This window comes from Myotis myotis, unplaced genomic scaffold (assembly GCF_014108235.1).
Source record: "Myotis myotis isolate mMyoMyo1 unplaced genomic scaffold, mMyoMyo1.p scaffold_m19_p_8, whole genome shotgun sequence".
Classification (NCBI taxonomy): domain Eukaryota; kingdom Metazoa; phylum Chordata; class Mammalia; order Chiroptera; family Vespertilionidae; genus Myotis; species Myotis myotis.
The window spans coordinates 86,879,890-86,904,067 of record NW_023416390.1 but is presented as its reverse complement, the minus strand read 5'-3'; the positions used below and the strand labels follow the sequence as shown (position 1 = coordinate 86,904,067).

Genomic DNA, 24,178 nt, shown 5'->3' with positions numbered 1-24,178 from the left:
CATACACTATTATATTAGTCTCAGGCGTACACCCCAGCAATTAGATATTACATACTTAATACGTGATCATCCTGATAAATCCTGCACCTGTCTGACACTATGCAGAGTTATTAGACTGTTATTGACAGTGTTCCTTATGCTGTACTTTACATCCCTGTGACTATTCTGTAACAACCAATTTGTACTTCTTAATCCCTCCATCTTTTTCACCCATCCCACAACCCCCCTCCCATCTGGCAACAGTCAAAATGTTCTCTGTATCTGTGATTCTGTTTCGGTCCTGCTTGTTTGTTTATTTTATTTTTTAGATTTAATTGTTGATAAATATGTATTTATTACCATTCTACTGTTCATATTTTTTATATTCTTCTTAAAGAAGACCCTTTAACATTCATATGATATTGGTTTAATGGTGATAAATTCCTTTAGTCTGGGAAGCTGTTTAGCTGTCCTTTGATTCTAAATGATAGCTTTGCTGGGTAGAGTAATCTTGGTTATAGGTCCTTGCTTTTCATCACTTTGAATATTTCTTGCCAATCCCTTCTGGCCTGCAAGGTTTCTGTTGAGAAATCAGCTGGAAATCTTAAGGGAGCTCCCCTGGTAGGTAACGGCTTCTCTCTTGCTGCTTTTAAGATTCTTTCTGTCTTTAACCTTTTGCACTTTAATTATGATGTATCTTGATGCGGGCCTGTTTGGATTCCTCTTCTTTGGGACTGTGTGCTTTCTGAACTTGTATGTCTTCCTTCACCAATAGGGAAGGTTTCTGTCATTATTTTTTCAGTGTATTTTCAATTTGTTGCTCTCTCTGTTCTCCTTCCGAAACCCCATGATGTCAATGTTGGAACGCTTGAAGTTGTCTCAGAAGCTCCCTACCCTGTCCTCATTTTTTCGGATTCTTTTTTCTTGTTGCTGTTCTGATTGGGTGTTTTTTGCTTCCTTATATTCCGAATCATTTATTTGATTCTTGACTTCATCTACTCTACTGTTGATTTTCTGTAAATTATTCTTCATTTCAGTTAGTGTATCCTTCATTTTTACCAGTCCTTTTTCATGTGTTTGAAATTATCATTAAGATTCTTGAGCAACCTTATACCAGTGATGGTGAACCTATGACACGCGTGTCAGAGGTGACACGCGAACTCATTTTTTTGGTTGATTGTTCTTTGTTAAATGGCATTTAAATATATAAAATAAATATAAAAAATGTAAGTCTTTGTTTTACTATGGTTGCAAAGATCAAAAAATTTTTATATGTGACACAGCACCAGAGTTAAGTTAGGGTTTTTCAAAATGCTGACACGCCGAGCTCAAAAAGTTTGCCATCACTGCCTTATACCATTGTTTTGAACTCTGTATCCAGTAGTTTGCTTGCTTCCATTTCATTTATTTCTCTTTCTGGAGATTTCTTTCATTCTTTCATTTGTGATGTGTTTCTTTGTCTCTGCATTTTGACTGCTTCCTTGTTTTTGTTTCTATATATTGGGTAGAGCTGTTATGGCTCCTGGAATTGGTAGAGTGGCTTTTAAGAGGAATACCTGGGACTCCAACAGCCTCCATTGTCACTCAGCTATAATCTGGCTGGTTTTTACAGCCTGAAGATACGTGGACTTCTCTTCCCAGATCTGGAACCCTGGGCTAGGGATCTGGTGTTGGGCTGGGAACCCCTTGTTCCTTATGGGAGGCCTTGGCAGGGGAGATATCCCTTCTGATTAAAAACATGCCACGTGTCCCATCAGTGATTCTCTCTCATCGTTGATGTTTCTCGCCCTCTCTCTTCCTCTCTGAAATTAAAAAAAAAGCCCTAGCCAGTTTGGCTCAGTGGATAGAGTGTCAACCTGCGGACTGAAGGGTCCCAGGTTTGATTCTGGTCAGGGGCACATGCTTGGGTTGTGGGCTCGATCCCCAGTGTGTGGTGTGCAGGAGGCAGCCCATCAACGATTCTCTCTCATCATTGATGTTTCTCTCACTTCTCTCCCTTCCTCTCTGAAATCAATAAAATATATTTAACAAAAAACAAAAAATGTGCCACACGTGGGTGTCGGACCAGCCTGTTCCACGCCTCCACCCCTCCTACCAGTCTCAGTGAGCTTTCTTCTTGACCTTTCTAGTTGTAGGACTTCCATTCAGCCAGATTTCAGGCGGTTATGAACGATGGTTTTTCTGTATGTTAGTTGTAATTTTGATGTGGTTGAAAGAGGCAGCGAGTACTGGCATTTACCTACGCTGCCATCTCAGTTCTCCAATAATAATGCTTTTCTGAATAGGTAACAAAAGCCCTGGATTTGAGCTAAGTTGAAAGAAACTATTAATGTAATAGCAATACTCTTAGGGAAGAAATGAGTTTCATCCTTGGTTGTATTTCTTGACATATTCAAATTGCTTTCTAAGATGTGTAATTGGTCATATTTATATAAAGTGTAAGAATTGTGACTAAATCAACAAGTAAAAAACAGCTGAGTAGCAATTAGTCCTGTCTGTAATAGAATACTTCATACTCGAATGGTTCTTTTCTTGTTGCTAGGTTGCCCCTAAGGTCTTTTAGCTTTGATTGGCAAGAATATGGGAGTATAAAATACATTGTGTTATAGATGTTTCTCTTTTTTTCCATGTCTAGGTAATTAGCAAACTCCTTGAAGCAAAAATTACAGTTTTTCTTTCCTTGGGTTTTGAAAGCAGATTATTTTCTATTTAAGCTTTTGTTCTTTCAGTCATGCAGATAAGTGTATGTTCACGGGGAACGTGGTTTTCAGCATGGAAGAGCCAGTTTTAAAGACTGGTTAGTGTCCTTCATCTGCAGCCACTCCTGATCTTTAATCGGATTTGACTGAAGCGAGGCCCATGGACATGAATTTGGTTAAACATGTTCATGTTTTTGAATTTCATAAGCAAAGCTAACATGTTTATGAGGGAAGAATGAAAATATCATACTGGTAAATCCATGAACATTTCATCATTCAGAACCGCCTGAAATCTGGCTGAATGGAAGTCCTACAGCTAGAAAGCCAAAGAAAAAGACAAAATATTTATTTGCCAACAAAACTATAAACTAGATAAAAGATAATCAATTGGCCTTTGTACATGAATATATCTAGTTTATCCTTTTACTGCCAAATGCATCCTACCTAATGTTTTTTTACTGAAAATTTTTATAATTTGAAAAATGTTACATATCTTTTTTTTTTTTTTAAATATATTTTATTGATTTTTTTACAGAGAGGAAGGGAGAAGGATAGAGAGTTAGAAACATCAATGAGAGAGAAACATCGATCAGTCGCCTCCTGCACATCCCCCACTAGGGATGTGCCCGCAACCCAGGTACATGCCCTTGACCAGAATTGAACCCGGGACCCTTGAGTCCGCAGGCCAATGCTCTATCCACTGAGCCAAACCGGTTAGGGCTACATATCTTTTTAAGTTGTTGGAAATGAGAAATACTTGTGCAAGTCTGATAACAAATAGACCAATGATTAATTGTTAGGTAAGATCTGAATTGTTGCCCAGTGTAGCTACGACTAAGTGTCAACATAAGGAACATCCAACCCCATAAGAATTTTTATGATTTTATTTAAGCCAAACTGATGACAGATGCTGGGGAGCAAAATCTCAACAGAATGAGAAAATGCTCCAGAGAATGCACCTTATTTTGTACATCAGAATCAAGGAGAAAGACACCATCTTCATTGGTGGTAGATTTAGGGGGGTGGGAGAAAGGAAAGTGGGGATTAGATACAAAGTGAAATAAAGAGAGACACTTCTTTTGCATTGATAGGTATAGGATAGTTAACAGTATAGCACATAGAGATGGTATTGGGGGAACAAGATAACAATGAGGGTTCTGTGGTCTGGTGCTTTGGTGGGAGGTTTGTGCTCTGAGGAGTCTGGAAAAAGGGATTTCTCAGGCATTCCAAAGGTATGTTATCTTAGCTGCAAAAGGACAGTTGACAGGGTCAGTTAAGTTAAAGATTGACCTTTGTCAAAGAAGATGCCAGCCTAGGATAGTACTACTCACCATGACTTGCTTTTCATTAGGAAGTTTGAATTCCAGACCATCTCATATGGCTACTTGTGGTCTCTGAGTTTGTAAGGCTGTCATGCAGGCCTCCCCTGAGCTTGTCATGTTTAGTATATGGCCCCTTTTTCGTCCACAAGACCATTCTCTTAAAAGTGAATTTATTGCCTATTGTTTTATTAAAAAGCCAAGCATTCATTATTTTGCATAGTCTTTAAAACAATGCTGATGCCAGCCGGTTTGGGTTAGTGGATAGAGCATTGGCCTGCGGACTGAAGGGTCCCGGGTTGGATTCAGGCCCAGGGCACATGCCCAGGTTGCGGGCTCGATCCCCAGTAAGGGGTGTGCAGGAGGCAGCTGATTGGTGACTCTCATCATTGATGTTTCTGTCTCTCTCCCTCTCCCTTCCTCTCTGAAATAAAAACATATATTTAAAAACAATGCTGCTAAGGGTTCTCAGGCCCTCCCATGCTTGTCTATTGGACTCTGCATGTTCCAAGGTGTGGGATTCTGGTTCAGTGTCTTAGGAAAGTGTTCCCATGGTCACAGGCTCAGGGATAAACTGGTAGAAAGCTGGCAAGTGTGCTGTGCTCGGAAGATCACCTAAAACAGCCAGGAGGTGACAGTTTCTGAGACCAGCTTAAGCTACAGCTGACAGTTTGCTTTCTCTTCTGTGTGGAAATAAGATTGCTTTTTGACATTGTTCTTATTTAAGGTTTATGTTTGTAATGTTCTTCTCTGTTTTCAAGAGGAAAAGTCAGATAGTTCGTTAAATTTTTTTTAAAACTAGTTTTAAAGAAGGCTGCCTTACATGAGTAAAGTCAGATGGAAAAGGTTTACCTCCTCCCCACCCCTTTAAAAAAAACCACTGTTATATATAGTCCAGGCTTTTATTTTGGAATAGGGTGCAGTTGTCCGTGGTGCAGATCACACTGCAGAAGGCCGTGGGTGGGAGCTGCTGATGCAAGTTGCTGTGGGTAGATACAGCTTTCAGAGCACTGTTTGTATTTGTACCAAGACCCCTGACAAACATGACTACTGGGAAAGGTAGGCTCTTCTAATACATTCTGAAATTTTGCTGTTTAGGAAATAAATACAATATGCACATATTTAAGATTTTAAATATTGTGGCTGAAACTTAGGAAAATAATTGCCATGAACATTTGCATTTAGGCAGGGAAAACTGTGAAACCTACAGATACGTTCACGTTAACCTTTGAGGACCAGAGAGGAAGTAGATACAGTAAAACCAGATTGCTGAGTTTTCCTCAGCCTCTGGGTTCCATGTACTTTTAATTTCTTTCTGCTCTTGTACTCGCGGTATGTGGAGTTACTTTACACTTGCAATACATTTGTCAGTAGGAATAAGCTGTCCTGAAAGGAATCTAGCGGCTAGAAATGCCAGGGTTTTAGCTGTGGGAAGAGGGAAACACAGGGAATTACCACAGTGACGGGTGCTGCCTTTCTTCTTGAGAATCAGTTTATACAATTTTCCCTTCCCTTTTAAAGACTTGCATTTTATTTTTTTTTTATTTTTATTTTTTTTAAATATATATTTTATTGATTTTTTACAGAGAGGAAGGGAGAGAGATAGAGAGTTAGAAACATCAATGAAAGAGAAACATCGATCAGCTGCCTCCTGCACACTTCCCACTGGGGATGTGCCCGCAACCCAGGTACATGCCCCTGACCGGAACTGAACCCGGGACCCCTCAGTCCGCAGGCCGACGCTCCATCCCGCTGAGCCAAACCGGTTTCGGCTAAAGACTTGCATTTTAAAAATGCACAAGTGGAACCGAAAAACTACTAAAGAAGTATTGTTTTCAGAAAACCTTGTTGAGTAGTCTTCAGTCTTCACAGGGAGGGCTTACCTATGCCTTGCCGCATTGGAAGGACTCCCTGCGCACCAGGTTTGCGTTTGAAGGAGAGTGGGCTTGGTGTGATGGGGACACCTGCTCCGCTGTCTTGCTTTCCTCTGGGATGGCCCTCCTGGCAGGCTTTGAATTTGTTGTCTCTGAAGGATATTGCCATACCCTGCAACGGAAACAAGATGTAATAACAGAGACTATGCCACTATACAGGTACTGTGCTGAGTAAATTTGCTGTGTTTATTTTGTAGGGGATTGTGAAGGTGTGTATTTATCTCCTTACACTAAATTTGGTTCAGTTTGTAGAAAGTGGTCATATTGGAAGATAAGCATTTCTGCTTCTTAGTTGTGTTTTCACACTGGGATTTAAAGCATAGAGTGACGTATTTCTTTTCATTTCCTCCCTCCTGACATTATTCTGTATTCAGGTTACGCTGCTGTGGGAAATCAACACCTGGCTGGAGGGTTAAATCACTCCTGTGTGGAGTGGCCTCTTTCAGAGCCCTTCACTTGACGTGTTGCCTATAGCATTTGTCTTAAGTTGTTGTATTTGTTATTATTTTTTAAACGACAGGGCAAAATAATTATGGAAGTCAACTAATGTTTTAAAAGCCATGGAGAGAGCCTGTAGATATGAATTTAAAACAAAGACTTTTTCACTTGATAATTCCTTCAAATTGTGTCCTTAAAATGCAAGCTTAGAAGCATTGGTAACTTTTACCTTAAGTGGCTGCAAATGTAGTAGGAAGTAAGGCTTAAAAGCTGATTTTTGTGGTTGTGGCATATTTGAATTTTCCTCTATGAAGCCATGATTAACAAAGACCATTAGCAGTCTGCAGAATACAATACCCATGATTCTGCCACAGTTGAGTGGAGAGTATTTTAGTATTTTCAGAGCACTTTCCTGAATGTCTTTTGTTTGTCTTTGTTTTATGATCTGCACAGCAGCCCCTGAGGAGTAGGCAGGGCAGCTTTTAAACGTGGGTACAGAAGGCTTCAGGTTTTCTCTACTTGTGCTGGTGCTGGAGAGAGCGGGCCGGGGACCTTGTCGTCTTAGTCCTTTCAGGTCTTAGTCCTTTCAGCAAAACCCGTGGGCAAGCTCAGTGCTTCCTGTCTGCTGCTGGGATAACGCGCGTCTTTGTTTCTGACTTTGTACCATTTTCAGTCGCTGCCTTGGGGAATAATTAAGAAATGAAAGCATTCAGAGATACAGTGGGGCCTTGACTTACGAGTGTCCCGACTAACGAGTTTTTCGAGATACGAGCCGTCTCTTGGCCGATTTTTTGCTTTGAGTTGCGAGCTAAAGTTCGGGTTACGAGCCAGCTTCAGATACCCCACTGCTAGTTGGCGCAGCAAACGTCACAGTGAACGCCACAGCATCAGCCCAGCATCACACGTCTCACTCGTTCAGTTTTTGATTTGACATACGAGTAATTTGGGTTACGAGCTCCGTCACGGAACGAATTAAACGAGTAAGTCAAGGCCCCACTGTATTATTAAACAGGCACTAGTACTCTATAACCAAGTTTTAGACACTTTGAAGTGTGGTTTTCCTAATCAGTTGTTTGCCAGTTGATAGGGGCTCCCAGGGAGGCAGTCTGGGAGAGGAAATTGTATTATAAACCTGACGAGTTTGTTTTCAAAATCCGTTTGGTGTAATGCTGCCTTGTGTGCTTTCTCAGAAACTGAGGTTTTTGTTGTAGGCCATTTACTTCTGAGCTGAATTTTTAAAACAGAGTGTGTGTGTGCGGGGGGGGGGGGGGGGGGGGTTGCTACAGGGTGACCAACTTTAATTTTACTAAATATAACAACAACAATAACCAAACAAAATCCCACCTATCTCTTGTTCTTTCATAAAGCAAGGACTATTAACACCAATAAAAAATAAGAAAGATGTAATTTGAAATAAAAGATAGTCCTTAAAGTGAACTAAATTTAACTCTAAGATTAATTACAAGTTTTTCCTTACAGTTCTCAGTTTGGTGCAGACTGGTGTAAATCTTCCAAAAAATCTCACCAGTACTTGTAAGTGGCTTTTGTGTTTAGAGGGTGGATATAAGTGGGCAAGTGACATCAGGGCAGCGTAGATGGAATCCCTCACACTGCGGCTGCAGGCGTGGTGTGTGACCTGCTCTGATAGCTTGTCTCTCAGCTTTGATTTTCCCCACACAAGTTGGGGATAGTAATTCCTGCGCCACTGTGAGGGGTAAATGAGAGGGTGCATGTAGTTAGCCTGGCATAAGACCTGCCCATAAATACAGGACACCATCCACTGTGGCACCTTTACATGGCCTAATGGGAGGTGACAAGTTGAGCTGGGTGTTTAAAGTGATATAATTGATGTTTTTGTTTAGATATGGAAAGCTCTCTAAAGAAAAACAAAAGCAGAATCATGTGTGTAATAAGCCCAGATCTGGGTTTCCGACAGCAACAGGACTTCATGGGGAAATGGCTGATTTTAGGGCTGGAGCAGGGAATATACCCAGTGAGCCTGGTACATCTTGATGCCAGAAAGTAAGGACCTGCTCAAGCAAGACAGAACAAAAGGCAGTCATGGGGGTGTCCGAGGGACACAGGCCTCAGCTGAAAGATTCTCAGTGGTCAGAGCCGGAACAAGTTGAGCAATAAAACAAAGTAGTATTGGCTTATTACCCAAAGTATAAACTCAGTAGTGGTGAGTCCATACCAGTAAGAAGGGAGACAGACAACTCTCCCACGCGGAGTTACTCCCGATCAGCTTTGTAGCTCTCCAGCCTAGGAGAGGAGAGCATAGCTCCCATGCTGTGTGTGATGAGCACAGCGGCTTCTCCAGAGGGCAGTGCGGCCAGCCGTAGGGGACCGAGGCCCATGTCAGGAGGCTAGTTGATGGCATGTTCTCTTGATGAGATGTGATGTGATGTGATGTGATGTGATGTGATGTGATGTGATGTGATGTGATGTGATGTGAGTGGCATTTTATCTTGTAGTTTTCCTTCCCCAAACCCATAAACTCGATCTAACCATGAAGGAAAAATCAGGTAAATGTTTGCAGATTGAAGGATATCTGTGAACGCTCCTAGCAGTGCTCCTGGAAGCTGTCAGGGAAGTCTGAGGACTCACACCTGGAGGCGCCTAGGGAGGTGTGATGACTGCGTGTCGCTTGGTATCCTTAGTGGGATCTGGAACAGATAAAGGACAGTAGGAGAAAAGGAAGGAACTCTGAATAAACGATGGATTTTAGTTAATAATAACGTACCAAAAGTGCACTGCTAATATTAGATGTTAATATAGGGAGACTGCGTGGGGTAAATGGGAACTCTGTGCTGTCTTCACAACTGTCTGTCACTCGGGCACTATTCCAAAATAGAAAATTAAAAACAAAAGCCTGGGAACTAGTAGTGGAGTGGGAGAGAAGTCTTTTATTCTCATTTTATTTTCTTGTAATATTTGAGCTATTTAATTATGTTTATACACGCATTAATTTTGTTCTTTGAGAAAGGTTCCGTAGTGGGATTATATGCTTTTATTTTTATGTGTTTTTTTTTTTAAATTTAAATTCTTTATTGTTGAAAGTATTACATATGTCTCCTTTTTCCCCCATTGACCTCTCTCCGGCCACCCCCGCCCTCCCAGCACATGCCCTCACCCCCCTATTGTCTATGTCCATTGCTTATGCTTATAGGCATACATACAATTCCTTTGGTTGATCTCTTATCTGCCACCCCCTTCCCTCTGAGGTTTGACAGTCTATTCAATGCTTTTTTAAAAAAGTATATTTTTATTGATTTCAGAGAGGAAGGGAGAGGGATAGAGAGATAGAAACATCAGCGATGAGAGAGAATCAATTGACTGCCTCCTGCACGTCCCACGCTGGGGATCGAGCCCACAACTTGGGCATGTGCCCTGACTGGGAATCCAGCCGTGACCTCCTGGTTCATAGGTCAACACTCAACCCCTGAGCCGTGCCGGCAGAGGATGCCAGCTGTTACCTAAAACTGCATGACCGAACGGTCAAACACACGCTAAAATGTTTTCTAGGTGGTGGCCTTACGAGAGATTGCTTTCTTCTTTATGTGTTATCTATTTTCCAAGTGGGTGGAGGGGGTCCCAGATTAGTGAGAGTGAACTGGATGGTGTGGCTGCATTCTGGACTTACCTGAGGCCTGGACAGACCCTGGACAGGCACTCAAATTCCAAAAGAGGAGGCAAGCTATTCACCTCTAAGGCTAGATGTTTGAAGTTCAGGCAAAAAAGTTCTTAAAAAACACAACAAAAAAACAGTGATTTCTGTGCTTACTCTTCAGATAAAAATTTTGATGATGAAGATTCTGTGGATGGTAACAGACCTTCCTCTGCCAGTTCTACATCATCCAAAGCTCCACCAAGCTCACGGAGAAACGCTGGAATGGGGACCACCCGGCGGTTTGGATCGTCCACTCTCGGGTCTAAGTCTTCAGGTAATTCCAGCCCTGGGGGGCGTTGTGCGGTCAGCTGTGCAAGTTTTTGAAACCAGACGTGCATGGTACTTGCCTCTGGGTCCTTCAGAAGTGAAGCAGTCTCGCTTGCAATATGTTTCTGCTGCCGTTCTTTAACTTCTGTGCTGTCGGTGGTGAGGAGTTGGAGGGATGTAAATTTGAGATGCTGTGTTGCCACCTTTTGGTAAGCGGAGTCTGTAGGACAGTGATTCTCAACCTTCCTAATGCCGCGACCCTTTAATACAGTTCCTCATGTTGTGGTGACCCCCAACCATAAAATTATTTTCGTTGCTACTTCATAATTATAATTTTGCTACTGTTATGATCGTAATGTAAATATCTGATATGCAGGATGTATTTTCATTGTTACAAATTGAACATAATTAAAGCATAGTGATTAATCACAAAAACAATATGTAATTATATATGTGTTTTCCGGTGGTCTCAGGCGATCCCTGTGAAAGGGGTCGCAACCCACAGGTTGAGAACCGCTGCTGTAGGAGCATAAAGCCCACACCCAGGGAAGAAGAGCTAAGAGATAGAGGAAGAGCATTTGCTGATTGTTGGGATCTAGCGGTGTCTGAAATGAGGCCTTTTTAGCCAGTTTTTATTTATCAAGACAGACTATCTGGAAGTCAGATTGTATCTTCTGACTTTAAAATGTATTTTGTTTCTCCAGGTAGCATTATTCCTTGTGAGATTAGTATAGATATTAAATTAAGTAAATAGGAGGGATTAGTTCCTTGAGGCTTGAAAATTGATTTACAAAGACTTCCTCCCTAAATCCCTCCTCCCACCCCCGAATTTGGACAGTTTGAGTCCTTATTATCTACTTTCATTTTGATGTCACATTGTGCATTTATATGCACATTTCCTACTTTTTACTTCTAAAATATGTGGCCACTGGTTTTAGACCGTGCTCCTGTTAGCATTGGGCTTTTGAGCTTGCTGATGTGCTGAGTTAAAGCTGGAGCCGGGTTAGCACCCGCATACTACGTCCTGCCGGTCTTGGCTGCTCTCCGAACTGGCCCTGGAGTGCTGGAGTCTGGACTGGAGCGGCGAGCTGCACTGCAGGCCCTCTGCCGGCAGCTCTGTCTGCTTGGAGAGCGTGAACCTCTAACTTTTTTAGGGGAGTGCATTTAAAAATTTTTATTTTTGTTATTGAGCTTAAATTCACATAGCATAAAATTAACCATTTTAAAGGTCACAATTCATTGGCATTTAGTATATTCACAGTATTGTGCACCTACCACTTCTAGTTCCAACACAGTTTCCTCACCCCAAAAGAAAGCCCCACACTCTTTACCCATTGCTCCCCTTCCTCCCAGCCCCTGGCCACCACAGTCTGCATTTTGTTCCCGAGACTTTACCTATGCTGGCTTTTTCGAGAAATGAGATCTTTGCTCTGGCTTCTTTCACTGAGCATGTTTTTGAGGTTCATCTACGTTGTAGCATGTATCAGTACTTCATTCCTCTTATGGCCAAACAGCCTTCCTACTCCTTTTTCTTGATCTGTTCTTGAGTGGTGTCAATTCTACAAATAAGGTTTCAGAAAGTTCTGCATGATCAGACCACTTCATTTCCTTCCCACCCTTCACCCAGACGTTCCTTCCAAAAGTCTCAGCTGTGTAAACTAGCAGAGACACCAGGCCTGTCTCCCCTTCGGCCCTGACCTCATCTCTTCCCCATTTTGCCTAGCACCATGGCCATGAAGTTCCTTGTTGGCTCCTTGTCAGCTCCTTGTCAGATTCCTTAGGTCTTGGAGTCCTCTTCCCTTCGTGGGTATGTGGGGCAGTGCCTTACGCAGAGGAGGCACTCCGGACCTGTCTGCTCAGTGGGATCCAGTCCTAGTGCTAGAACAAGCACAGAGCACCCCAGCTCAGTGCGTGACTGTCACCTGTCCATAGTTGGCCTGTAAATGCAGTGTGAGTGAGTGTTCATCGGGGGTTGGCATGCATTTACTGCTGCCAGGAGTTGTCCATAAAGCCCTTGTCTGTGCGGGTTCCAGCAGGACACCAACCACCAGAGAGGTGTCTGGTAAGAAGCTCTAGGGAAGCACTCACAGGGACCAATGTGAATCAATGAGGTTACAAGGATGATTGCAGACACCAGTTTTGAAATCTTTAGTATGAAAAACAACAACTGTAAGATGTCATAAGATTTTATATGTGGCGTTCATAATAGCAAAAAGAAGAACGTGCTCCTAAATGACAGCAATTAACTTTCAAGTATACAAAGCATCTTACAACAGTTTTGATAGGGGGAACTTGCTACTGATGTATAAATGAAAAATTGACAATTATCATGAGTTCGAAGGAAATGAAAATGTTTTAAGGCTAATTTAAAGTGGAAATGAAACTGTTAAATGCGTTAGAACTTATTTTAATTGGTTGTGTATTGACCCATGAACCAGGAGGTCACAGTTTGATTCCCAATCAGGGCACATGCGAGGTTGCAGGCTCGATCCCCAATAGAGTGTGTGTAGGAGGCAGCCGATCAATGATTCTCATTATTGACGTTTCTATCTCTCCCTCTTCCTTCCCCTCTAAAATCAATAAAAACATATTTTTAAAAAAAATCAGTAAAATATTGTGGAATCACAACACTTTATATTTTTATTAAGCTTTAAAGAAATGATTACAAATCCACCAAAATATAACGTTTATTGTGTATTCCAGTTCTTCCAATGCACTTAATTTACATTTTAAAATAAATTTTTTATAGCTCCAAAAGAAGGAGCTGGCGCTGTTGATGAAGAGGATTTTATTAAGGCCTTTGACGACGTACCTGCAGTGCAGGTGAGTGAGGATGATTGAGTTTGATTAAAAGCAAGGAGAGGCTTACTCTTCAAATTTCACTTTTCAAATATGTGGTACGGAAAGTTCCTTACTCGGTAAGTAATTTTAAGTATCGAGACTATGGGAGATCTGAGGTTGCAGACTAGAAAGTGTTGGAGCCTTTTATAGCTGAAATGAGCAGAAGTCAAGGCCCAGGATGATCTTTCAGTAAGAACTAGAAGTAAGTTGCTTCCTCTAGTAGCAAGTTGGTGGGTCAGGGCACATAAAAGAGGGGGGAAGGGAGTGATTAGATTATACAAAGGAACAAAGAAGCATGCTTATTTAGGGATTTTTCTTAGAAAGAAAAATTTGTAAATTTGAAGGATTTTGGTGTCTGAGAAGCTATGAAGAATGGTTTGATAAAAGCTTATTTATGCCATCTTGATGCTTCACTTAAGTACCTAACAGATGAAGCAAAGGTATTGATAAAAGTTGGGGTAAAGTCATACATTTTATCTGCTTTGAATGTCACAGTATTTTTTATCAGTGACTGGAGGTAGCAATACTTTTCTTCGCCTACATTGACTATCCAATGCTCTGGATTCCTATAGCATTTTATGCCTATACTAGAGGCCCGGTGCATGGATTTGTGCACTGGTGGGGCCCCTCAGCCTGGCCTGTGCCTTCTCGAAATCCGGGACACTTCGGAGGATATTGGACTGCCGGTTTTGGCCCAATCCCCACAGGCCAGGCCAGGCTGAATAGGGCAGAAGCCCGCAGTCCAACATCCCCTGAGGGATGTAGTAGTGTGCAAAGCAGCAGGCATCCGGGGAGGAGCCTGAGCCTGGGCGGGCGCCACGCCACTCCCACTCATCCTTGCCCCGCTGCGCCACTGCTGCTCGGGTAGCACAGCTGCGGAGGCGGGAGAAGTTTGTGCCGCTGCAGCTGCACTTGTCAGCCATGAGCCTGGCATCTGGCACCCATCGGTCAGTTGAGTGGTGCTCCTGCTGTGAGAAGGCACTGACCATCAGCGGGCAGCTCCTGCGTTGAGCGTCTGCCTCCTGGTGGTCAGCGCACGTCATAGCAACTGATCGACCGACTGTTCTTTTCTTGGTCTCTTATACTTTTTTATATATAGATGAATTGCTAGTTAACTACTGTTTGGTTTCCAAATGTGTGTAAATAAGATAACAGGCATCTTAGGCTAAGTTTCATCTTTAAGTCCTTGATCTTCCCAGCATGTCCCATTCCTGGTTGGTGATTCTCCTACCTGTCTTATCAGATGTGGGAGTAAATGAAAAAGTAGATTTGAAAGTGATGGATGTGAAATGGATTGTGTAACGCACTGTTATATGTGCTACTAGGAACCCTAAAGGACTTGTGCACCACTGACAGTTCCCAGCAGGTCCTGTTCTTTTTAAATGGCAAGCCATCTGTTAAGTTTACCATAAAGCTGTATTTGAGGCTGGGTTACTCATATATATATGGGCACCAGTTCTAGTGGGTACATGCTCACAAGGGGGATGAAGCTCACTCTAGGACAGGGGTGGGCAAACTTTTTGACTCGAGGGCCACAATGAGTTCTTAAACTGGACCGGAGGGCCGGAACAAAAGCATGGATGGAGTGTTTGTGTGAACTAATATAAATTCAAAATAAACATCATTACATAAAAGGGTACAGTCTTTTTTTTTTTTTTTTTTAGTTTTATTCATTTCAAACGGGCCGGATCCGGCCCACGGGCCGTAGTTTGCCCATGGCTGCTCTAGGACAAATCTGTCCAGATGTTATCTCATAGGCTCTTCTGGAAAATGAAATGATTTATTTTACTAAATGCTCTTGACTTCATGTAATTAAGAAATAATCTTTTTTATTCTTTACATTATCTTATGCTTATTGTAAATTAATTTTGCTTACAGATTTATTCCAGTCGAGACCTCGAGGAATCCATAAACAAGATTAGAGAAATATTATCTGATGACAAGCATGATTGGGAGCAAAGAGTAAATGCTGTAAGCCAGTGATTTTATGTGATTACATTTTCACTAGATTTATTTATATCTTCTAAACTCTTTATTTTGAAATTGGGATACAGCTCTAATGAATTTTAAGGAATAAATATTTTAAATAAAAATTACTGCATTAACATTTTACCTTTTAGTAGAGTACCTCACATCTATTTTTAAAGCATGCAAACTTACACCTTTATGCAGATCCTATATTTTTAACAAAGACCTAATTGTGGAATGTCTGGTGATGCCCTCCACTTTCACCTGGTAAAGACAGCGAAGCTGCTTTTTAGTGGCATTTAGTGTGATCCTCCCTTCCTTTCTTCACATTGCATGCTAGAAAGTCCTGTTTGTCTGTTTTTAAAAGTAGATTAATGAAAGCAAGTAGCTGAACGTTAAAGGGACGGTGCGTCTGATCTGAGAAAGCTGTTTTTACAGTGGTTGGCTGGCAAAAAGAGGGGTGGTAAGAAAGCTATTGTACTCCCTTTCAAATTCAGACCAGCTTTTAGTAATGATACAGTGGAGGATACTAAAAGAGACTGTAGGATTGCTACTTCCTTTGATTTATTAAATAAATGGCAGTTGGAGTGGGTGTGGGGGAAGGTAAGCTTAGGAAGGAAGAGCCTTTTACAAGCTAAAATGCAGGCTCTGGTGATTTTATCATTAGGATAGAATGTATACACTAAGGTGTTTTCAATTTAAAATGCATTTTGTAGAATTGTATTTATCATAGATACTACATTTTAAAAATTGTTCTTATTTTTGCTATGTAGATTTGTTCCATATATTAGCTAACATTTAATTGGCTGAGTTCTTTTTGGAAAACTATTTCTATATCATTTAAGATTGACATTGATCTCTCATATTTGATGGCTTCTGTTATTCCGTATGTTCTGTTTTAGGAACAGTTTTGTATATCTCCTAATTTTCTCTATCCCATTAGCTAAAAAAGATTAGATCTTTACTTTTGGCTGGTGCTGCTGAATATGATAACTTCTTTCAACATTTGAGACTTTTGGATGGAGCCTTTAAACTATCTGCTAAGGATCTGCGGTCTCAGGTAGTGCGGGAGGCTTGTATCACGTTGGGGTAAGGACTGCAAAGCTCCAGATTCTCACGTCATAACATCCTAGGCACAGGCTTCGGGGCGGTTCATGGCTCTGTCCGATGGGTCTTTCTAATGTTACTCCCGTCTAGTCTCCAAGACCCATTCCAGTTACACTGCTGCTAATACTTTTACAATACTTCTCGCCCAATTATGTAAAGTATGACAGATTTTAAACTTTATTCCGTGACTTAGCTCTGAAGCAGTTGTTACTAATAATACTGAAAAATGAAATTTATAAACTTGTTTCTCAGCTTTTTCATTGATTTTGCTGACAGGAGATAGCATCTTATCAGAATTTTTTATTGTTTCTAGAAGAGTACTCCAGCTATAAAATGAAAGACATGCAATGTAGTCTAGTAAATGTTTATCCTACTTAAACTGAATCTGGACCAATGTTTGGAGCTGCAACTTCTGTGTTAGGAAGTATGTCAGAATATCAGAGGAGCAGTGACAGCAGATGGCATTGCGGCTGTTTAAAAGCTTTGGCTGCAGTCAGATGTTGAAGCATGAATATTTTATGTTGAAAATAAAAAGGGTGAAAGAGAAAGAGTGAGGCAGCTTTTTCCTGTTTATGTTTTATTAGTGTATGATAAATTTGTCTTTTGCTATTTGAATTCTAATTTGTTGGAAATGATTTACTTTTTTTTAAAAGGAACAGTGGGCTACTGGCTATTTGCCAAGTCCTCTACATGTACATTGGAAAGATTTGAGACCCTTGTCCTTAATTTCTAGATAACTTTAAATGAAGATTCTAAAATGTTAAGAGTTTTATATGCTTCTCTGTTTGCAAGAAATAGAACTACATTCCAGTATTAATTTCTTATTTTAGGCATCTGTCATCAGTTCTGGGGAATAAGTTTGACCATGGAGCTGAAGCCATTATGCCAACTATCTTTAATTTAATTCCAAACAGTGCCAAAATTATGGCCACTTCTGGTGTTGTAGCTGTTAGGTTAATCATTCGGGTAAGTATTGGCCTTTTGCCCCACTTAATTATAGCACATGAGCCTTTCACATTCCATCACGTGAATTATGGATGCGGTGTATAGTTACTGAGGTGTTGATCATGGACTCATCATTGCTTGTAAATATTAGAGCATCCCCATCTGCTTCTGAGTTTCTACTGTTATTTACATCTCCACATTACGCTCCCTTTCCTTCCTTCCTAATGCCTGGTCGTTCCACTCTAGGTATTTGTGTTTGTGGTTTTGTTACTCACCTGTAATTGTTATTTACTTAATAGTAGGTAATAGAGAAACAAAATATTCTCTTTAGTTCACTTTCTAAACATTTACATTTAAGTAATTATTTAAGTAATTTATATACAAGTTTTCAGTAAAATTCAGTTGTTCACACGGCTTAAAATGAAAGTTCTCCATATCACCGCTCCCCACTCTCAAGTCCCTTTTCCCAGAGGCAGCCCTTGCCGCTGAGGCTTGAGATTAACCAAAGTCTACCCAGAATATTCTTATTATTGTGGGTTACTTACTTTGTATTACTTTTAGTTCTTACTATTTGCACTGCCTGCTTAATATTAAACAGAAAGCCATTTTGGGGTATTTCCATGAAAACAATATCAAAATAAATTGGTCTGCTGACCTCTTTTCAAGTGTTCGTTTTTTTGTTCTTCTCAGCACACACATATCCCTAGGCTAATACCTGTGATAACAAGCAACTGTACCTCCAAGTCTGTTGCAGTTAGAAGGTAAAATTTTAAACAGTTTCTTATTATTTTTGCATTGTTTAAAAACCAAAACAAATTTCAATAGGAAAAAGTTTGTTTGAAATGTTTAATAGTATTTAAGATTGCTGCAATAAATAACTTTATATTGAAGAATTATGATCTAAATAGTCGGGAAAGTAAATTTGGACAACCTTGATTATTTGTGCGTGCATCATGCAAGAGAGAGAATGAATGAATGAACGAGTGTGTGTGTGTGTGTGTGTGTGTGTGTGTTGGTATGTGAGTTAATTGGGGTTTGGGTCGGGGGAGGGGAAAGGATCCTCTGTACATCTTTTCCTGAGATAATCTCTCACCTATGTCATTGGTGTACCCTTTGAAGGAAGACAGTAACTGTGTATGTGCAAGAAAAGAATGAATGGCAGTTGTTTAATAGTAATAGATAGGAAGAGGCATGTGTGTTTGCATCTTCTGATAGTGGTTTCTGGGATTCTGGATTCTGACCAATCACCCGCTTCTGCACAGTTATGGGAGATACACGCAGAAGATACAAACCTGCGTGGCTAGGTCTTTGTTCCTAACCCCGTTTTGTCTTGGGTCCTGGTGAGCCCTAGATCACATGTGAGGAATACAGGCTTTCTCGCTGGGATTTGTGATTCTTGACTCTTGAGTCACAGGGTCTTTTGAGAGTCTATTCAGATCTGTGGGCCCTCTTCCCAGGCAAACGTAAATACACAGGGTGGTTTGTGTAGGTTTTGTGAAGCCTCTCCAGGGACTGTGTCAGGAGCTTTATAGTGTACATAACAGGCAGCAGCCTCCTGGCTCCATCCTGCAGGACGATGTTTTGATTCTAGCCAGTGAGAGCCCTCCCCCCACCCAGTCACGTTAGCTGCCTGCTGTTCCCGCCTTTCCTGGGGTGTCATGTTGGTCCTGCCAGGGCTCCATGAATAGGGGATCCTTTTAAGCATGAGGTGGCCCCATATCCATCTTACGGGCACATGGTAGTCATGCGGAAGGAAAGGGCAATCATCCAACTGTATAAGTCAAGAAAGAAATGTGCTCCTCCCACTGAAAAAGCTTAATTTTGAGCTGCAAGGCCAAATTGCATAGAGCTGAGGATGCAGCCTGCTCTGGACCCACTCAGCTCTCTCTGGGATCAGCGCAGAGCGGCTTCGCCTCTCCTAGAGCTCAGCGTGCAGAGGCAGCAGGCACAGGGCTGCCAGTGGGTCCCGAGGAGGCAGACTTGGGGAGGAGCATTGCCTTGTCCCACGTACTGACTATTTGGCCTGAGAGGACCCTGTGCATGCCGGGGTCCAACCCCAGCGGGTCCAGGGGTCCCCAAAGGCATAGACGGAGTCAGCGAAGAAGGAAGGACATGGAGACAGTCTTCAGTTGATCAGCAGCCTAGCCAGGATCTCTAGCCAGGATCTCCAGCCAAGTTCTGGTCTGGATCTCCAGCGAAGTTCTGCTTAGGATCTCCAGCCAGGGTCTGTGTCCATGTTCTCTTGCTAGGTTCTCCAGGTTCTCCAGCCAGGTTCTGTAGCCATGTTCCCTCGCTAGGTTCTCCAGCCAGGTTCAGTCACCAGGTTCTAGTCAGGTTCTCTTGCCCATTTCTGTAGTCAGGTTCAGTCCAGGATCTTTTGCCATGTTCTCTCGCTAGGTTCTGTCTCTAGGTTCTGAGGCCAGTTTCTGTCCAGGAACTTTTGCCATGTTCTCTCCAGCGAAGTTCTTCTGTCTCTAGAGAACGTTCTGTGTAGGTTCTGTGCCTAGCTTCCGTCTCTCTTGGTTCCGTATTCTAAGTTCTGTCTCTTGCTGTCTTATTACATCTGTATTTATACCAGTTGACTCAATCCTATCAATCTCTATTACAAAGGTTAGGGCGTTTCTTATCTCCATTCCAGGGAGTAAAGATTATGTAGCTTAAGCATGATTGTTCGTAGTTAAAGTGATTAATTACCCACCTGGCACTAGTTAAGAGGTTTTATTCCCTCCCTAACTTCAGGGGAAAATCCCTACCTGGGGAAACAACCTTTCTCAGAGACCTTGGTTAAAACACATAGTGCCAAGAAGGTGAGCAAACATATTAAGAACAGTATGCCATATATGCCAGGTCCCTTGAAACAGCAAGCATGGACCGGCTCCCGGCATGTGCAGAGTTGTTCTGCGGGGCCACAGCCACTTAGGTGAAAGGGTTCGGCGCTTAGTAAAAGCTTAATGGATGGTAACCCGTGTTAGAATTTGCTGCTGCTGCTGCTATTGTCTTACTGTTGTAGGTTTCCTAGAGAAGTGCAGAGGTGTTTTTCCTTTGTGTAAGGCAGAGTTGCTGCAGTGAGCTGACACCCACCTTTGTGGTGGACATTGCAGGGTGTTTGGTGCAGTAGCCGGCGTGGGCTGCCCTAAAAGACCGTGCGTGCACTGGGTGACTGACAGCAGAGATGTACTCAGTTCTGGAGCCGGCGAGCTGTGGGCAGGGTGCCTGATGGTTGGTTCCAAGGAGGGTAGCTTGCAGATGGCAGCCTTCTCTCTGTGTCTTCACAAGACAGAGGGAAAGAGAGCAAGCTAGAAGGGTACCAATCCATCCCGAGAGCCTCACTGCATTACCTCCGGAAGGCTCCATCTCCAAATACCACGTATTGGGGATTAGGGCCCCAGTGTATGCATGTTGGGTTAGCACAACTCATTCCGGAGCAGTTAGCAGTTCTGGCCTCTGCTGCGAAATGTGAGTAGCAAACTACAAGCCTTTGGCAGTAGGAATGCCCCCCCGCCCCCCTTCATCGATTTCTGAGCCACTCCCAGATTGCTGTTCTGTATTCAGTCAGAGCGAGTACCGTCAGAATCACGTGTCTTAGTGCTGGAAGGAATGGGACCACCTGGCTGTCACTCTGCCTGTAGAAAGGTATGGAGGGCCAGAGCGGGCAGTGTAACCTGTACCTACCTTCGCTCTCTAGAATTGCTAAGAAATGCATTGCACCACTTCCCTGCCTTCAGAAGTTTATCATTAGTTAGAGATATTAAAACCAGTAACACAAAGCAGTGTAAGAGTGAGTTACAGCATTCAGAGAGAGCAGTGATCAAAACCAGCAGATAACATGCTCAAGAAGCTTCGTAGAAAGTGGAAACGTGCGCTGCCTTTTTGAATGATGAGTAGGTGAAGAAGGGACAAGTTCTAACCTGATGTTTAATTGGTGATGTGGTTAAATAATGCCAACATTGATAGACTTCTGTGTTTGCTGTAAGTCTAAAAAGTTGAAAACAAAACCTAATTACAGGCGTATTTTTAATTAATACTTAAGACAAGAATTAGTACTAAAGATGGCTGTTTGCACTAAGAGATAAATCCAGTGTGTTTCCTTGGAGAAAGTTTGCTTTGCAAACCCCCAAACTCCCCATGTTACCACCCCTAGGATTGGGGTGAATATCTCTCCTGTGTGCTTTAGAGCCCCTGGTGCTCTAGGCACATGGTAACCCTTTCTTGTCTGTCGAGCTCCCTGGATTGTGTCTTAGTTACCATCGTATCTCTAGCATCTAGCAGAGGGTAAGGGCTTGCTAAAGATTTACTGAGTGGTTAATTGTATGGATTATGAGATTTTGAATTAGGAAGATCATGGGAAGGAAAGTCGGGTCATTCGAGAAAGATCACCTTCTGACCTGTTTCCTCGAATGGGTTCCTAAAACCATTAAGATTTCTTCCCACAAAGATGGCTACCCTGGCCTTCACCCAAAGTGGTGATGTCATCCAAAGGAGAGGAGACAGGAATGTTTCAGTGCACAGATCAGACTAAGAAATATCACAGACGTGAAAAGGCTGAAAGAGAAAGGCTATTGAATGATTGAGGAGAGGAAAATGGCTGAGTAGCTAGAAAAAAAGGATTTTTAGCACTACCTAGAAGAACCTTCTTAACAGGAAAATCTGTCAAACACTTCTTGTTTTTCCAAGACACTGCAGGGCGGTGTCTTGATTCAGCCAGTGAGAGAGCCCTGCCCCGCCCCCCCCCCCCCCCCCAGGCTTCCACCCAGCCTCGTTAGCTGCCTGCTGTTCCCGCCTTTCCTGGGGGGTCATGTTGGTCCTGCCTGGTCTCCATGGATAGGGGATCCTTTTAAGCATGAGGTGGCCCCATATCCATCTTACGGGCACATCTTACGAGTGTTTTTTACTTTTTTTGTGTGCAAGGCATTCTGTGAAATTAATGCAAAGACCAATTGCCTGATTCTGTAGTATATGTTGCTCCTTTGTGCATGTTTGCGTCTGTATCCACGTGTTGCTTGAGGTAGAATAAACACTTGAGAACGATGCACCCTGTGGGTGATGTTGCTGGGGGGAACATTTGCATCCTGCCCCTATAGCTAGCTATGATTTTTCTCTTGATCACCATAGATGCTTCATTTTTTAAATTTTCTTTGACTTTGTTAATTCTGATTCCATCTTTATGTTCCGTTTTTTAAATCATAAAAATTAGAAGTCACTTATCAATTATAAAAAGTAGTGTTGGGTCATTTAAGAAAAAAGCTTTTATTTTTACTAACATACAAATCACTAAGTTGCATATTTTTTCTTTACAATTTTCAGACGCTGTTTTGAATTTTTAGATTTACTTTTACAAGAATGGCAAACACATTCACTGGAACGGTGAGCATCCAATTTGCTGTTTTTTCCCCTCTGAATTGAATCTTGAGATTTAATGACTCAGTGAGTGGTCCACTTTCTGTCAGCAATGAAGGAATCTAAGCATTTGTTCTCATGACTACATTTGCCATTTCTACTTCTCTGAGGCACATAATAGCCTGGCGTGAACTTCACTGACTGAAGGATTAGTGTGTCTAGAGGTGTGGGCAGATGTGCACTGTGACAGCCACACAGCCCGGCTGCCCCTTCGCTGACTGGTCCTGCAGCTGGCCTCCTGTGGCTAAGGTGTTCTGAGCAGCCTGGGTAGATCAGAAAGTCAGCAAGTTTCTCTTTATTCAGGTTGGTGTTTGGTAAGTTTCTCATCATCATAATGAAAACAGGGATTATGACAATTCCTGAAGAATAGAAGCCTGCCTCAGAATTTTGAGTCATTTTTTTGTTATTCCTGAGTTAAATTTGGAGAAATAAATGCTGATTTTTGTGCCACTCGTTTTTTTTTGTTGTTGTTGTTGTTTTTTTTAAATATATTTTATTGATTTTCTACAGAGAGGAAGGGAGAGAGAGATAGAGAGTTCGAAACATCGATGAGAGAGAAACATCGATCAGCTGCCTCCTGCACACCTCCCACCGGGGATGTGCCCGCAACCCAGGTACATGCCCTTCACCGGAATCGAACCCGGGACCTTTCAGTCCGCAGGCCGACGCTCTGTCCACTGAGCCAAACCGGTTTCGGCTGTGCCACTCGTTTTTAATGATACATCGTATAATTTGTGAAGGCCTTCATAGCATATTAAACTTATTAGAGTGGGATTTTAGTAAGTTGAGTGCTCCTGGGAGGCCCGTCCATGCTGCAGTGGTCAGAGATGAAACAACGCCGAGGCTCCCTGGGCACGTTTTCACCTGGACATACTTTGCATCTAGAAGATAGTCTCACATTCTTCTTCAAGACTTTCTTGGTTTTTAGTCTCATAGTAGTACTACTATACCCTCTTTATTTGGTGGCAGCTTTGGAATTTAGAGAAAAGTGGAATGAGGATTTAACGTGGGGACAAGTGAAGAGAATAGAAAAGCATGAAGAGCTCAGATGTAGCCTCGTGTATTCATTCACCTTCCAACTCTGTGTTTGTCACTAAATACTGAATGAATGAAGGAGTGAGGGAAAGACTGTGCATGGGCTGGTAAAATTGGTAACTGCTCTTTGTTCTGTGAAACTATTCATTCCAGCATTTCCCTTTTTTTTAAACTTTGTTAAATGTCAATGAGACAGTTTAATGATTTCTTCTCACCTAGAGTAGAACATAACTAAAGAGAATACCTATCTATAAAATGGTTACATAATTTTATAAAATTGTTCATGATACATAGTGGAACTTGAAAAAGCATTCTCTTTACAGAAATGTGATGCAGATAGCCTCTTTAGTATTAAGATTATAATTGTCTTATTACAAATTTCCATAGAAACTAGTTCTGACTATGGAAAAGTGGAGTTTTGTTGTTTTGGTTCATAAAAAATTGAGCTAAATAAGTATGGCCTGAAAAAAATCAGCTTTAACTTAAAAAAAAATCACACCAGAGTGTACAGTTATCAGGGTGCTTGGGGGGGGGTGGGGCACTGGGACAGACCCCGGGCCCCCAGGACACTCCGATGCG

At 42.0% G+C, this 24,178-nt stretch overlaps 1 protein-coding gene across 8 annotated transcripts in view; it reads left to right on the top strand.

Moving 5' to 3' along the window:
* Positions 1-24,178, top strand: part of CLASP1 (cytoplasmic linker associated protein 1) — a 293,090-nt gene that overhangs the window by 125,532 nt on the left and 143,380 nt on the right. For all 8 annotated transcript variants that reach the window (XM_036318897.1, XM_036318904.1, XM_036318902.1 and 5 more), the window contains exons 9-15: positions 10,161-10,313; positions 13,056-13,129; positions 15,026-15,118; positions 16,059-16,204; positions 17,053-17,188; positions 17,858-17,928; positions 22,472-22,531. In XM_036318897.1, the coding sequence (XP_036174790.1) occupies positions 10,161-10,313; positions 13,056-13,129; positions 15,026-15,118; positions 16,059-16,204; positions 17,053-17,188; positions 17,858-17,928; positions 22,472-22,531 (733 nt within the window). The remainder of the gene's footprint in view (positions 1-10,160; positions 10,314-13,055; positions 13,130-15,025; positions 15,119-16,058; positions 16,205-17,052; positions 17,189-17,857; positions 17,929-22,471; positions 22,532-24,178) is intronic.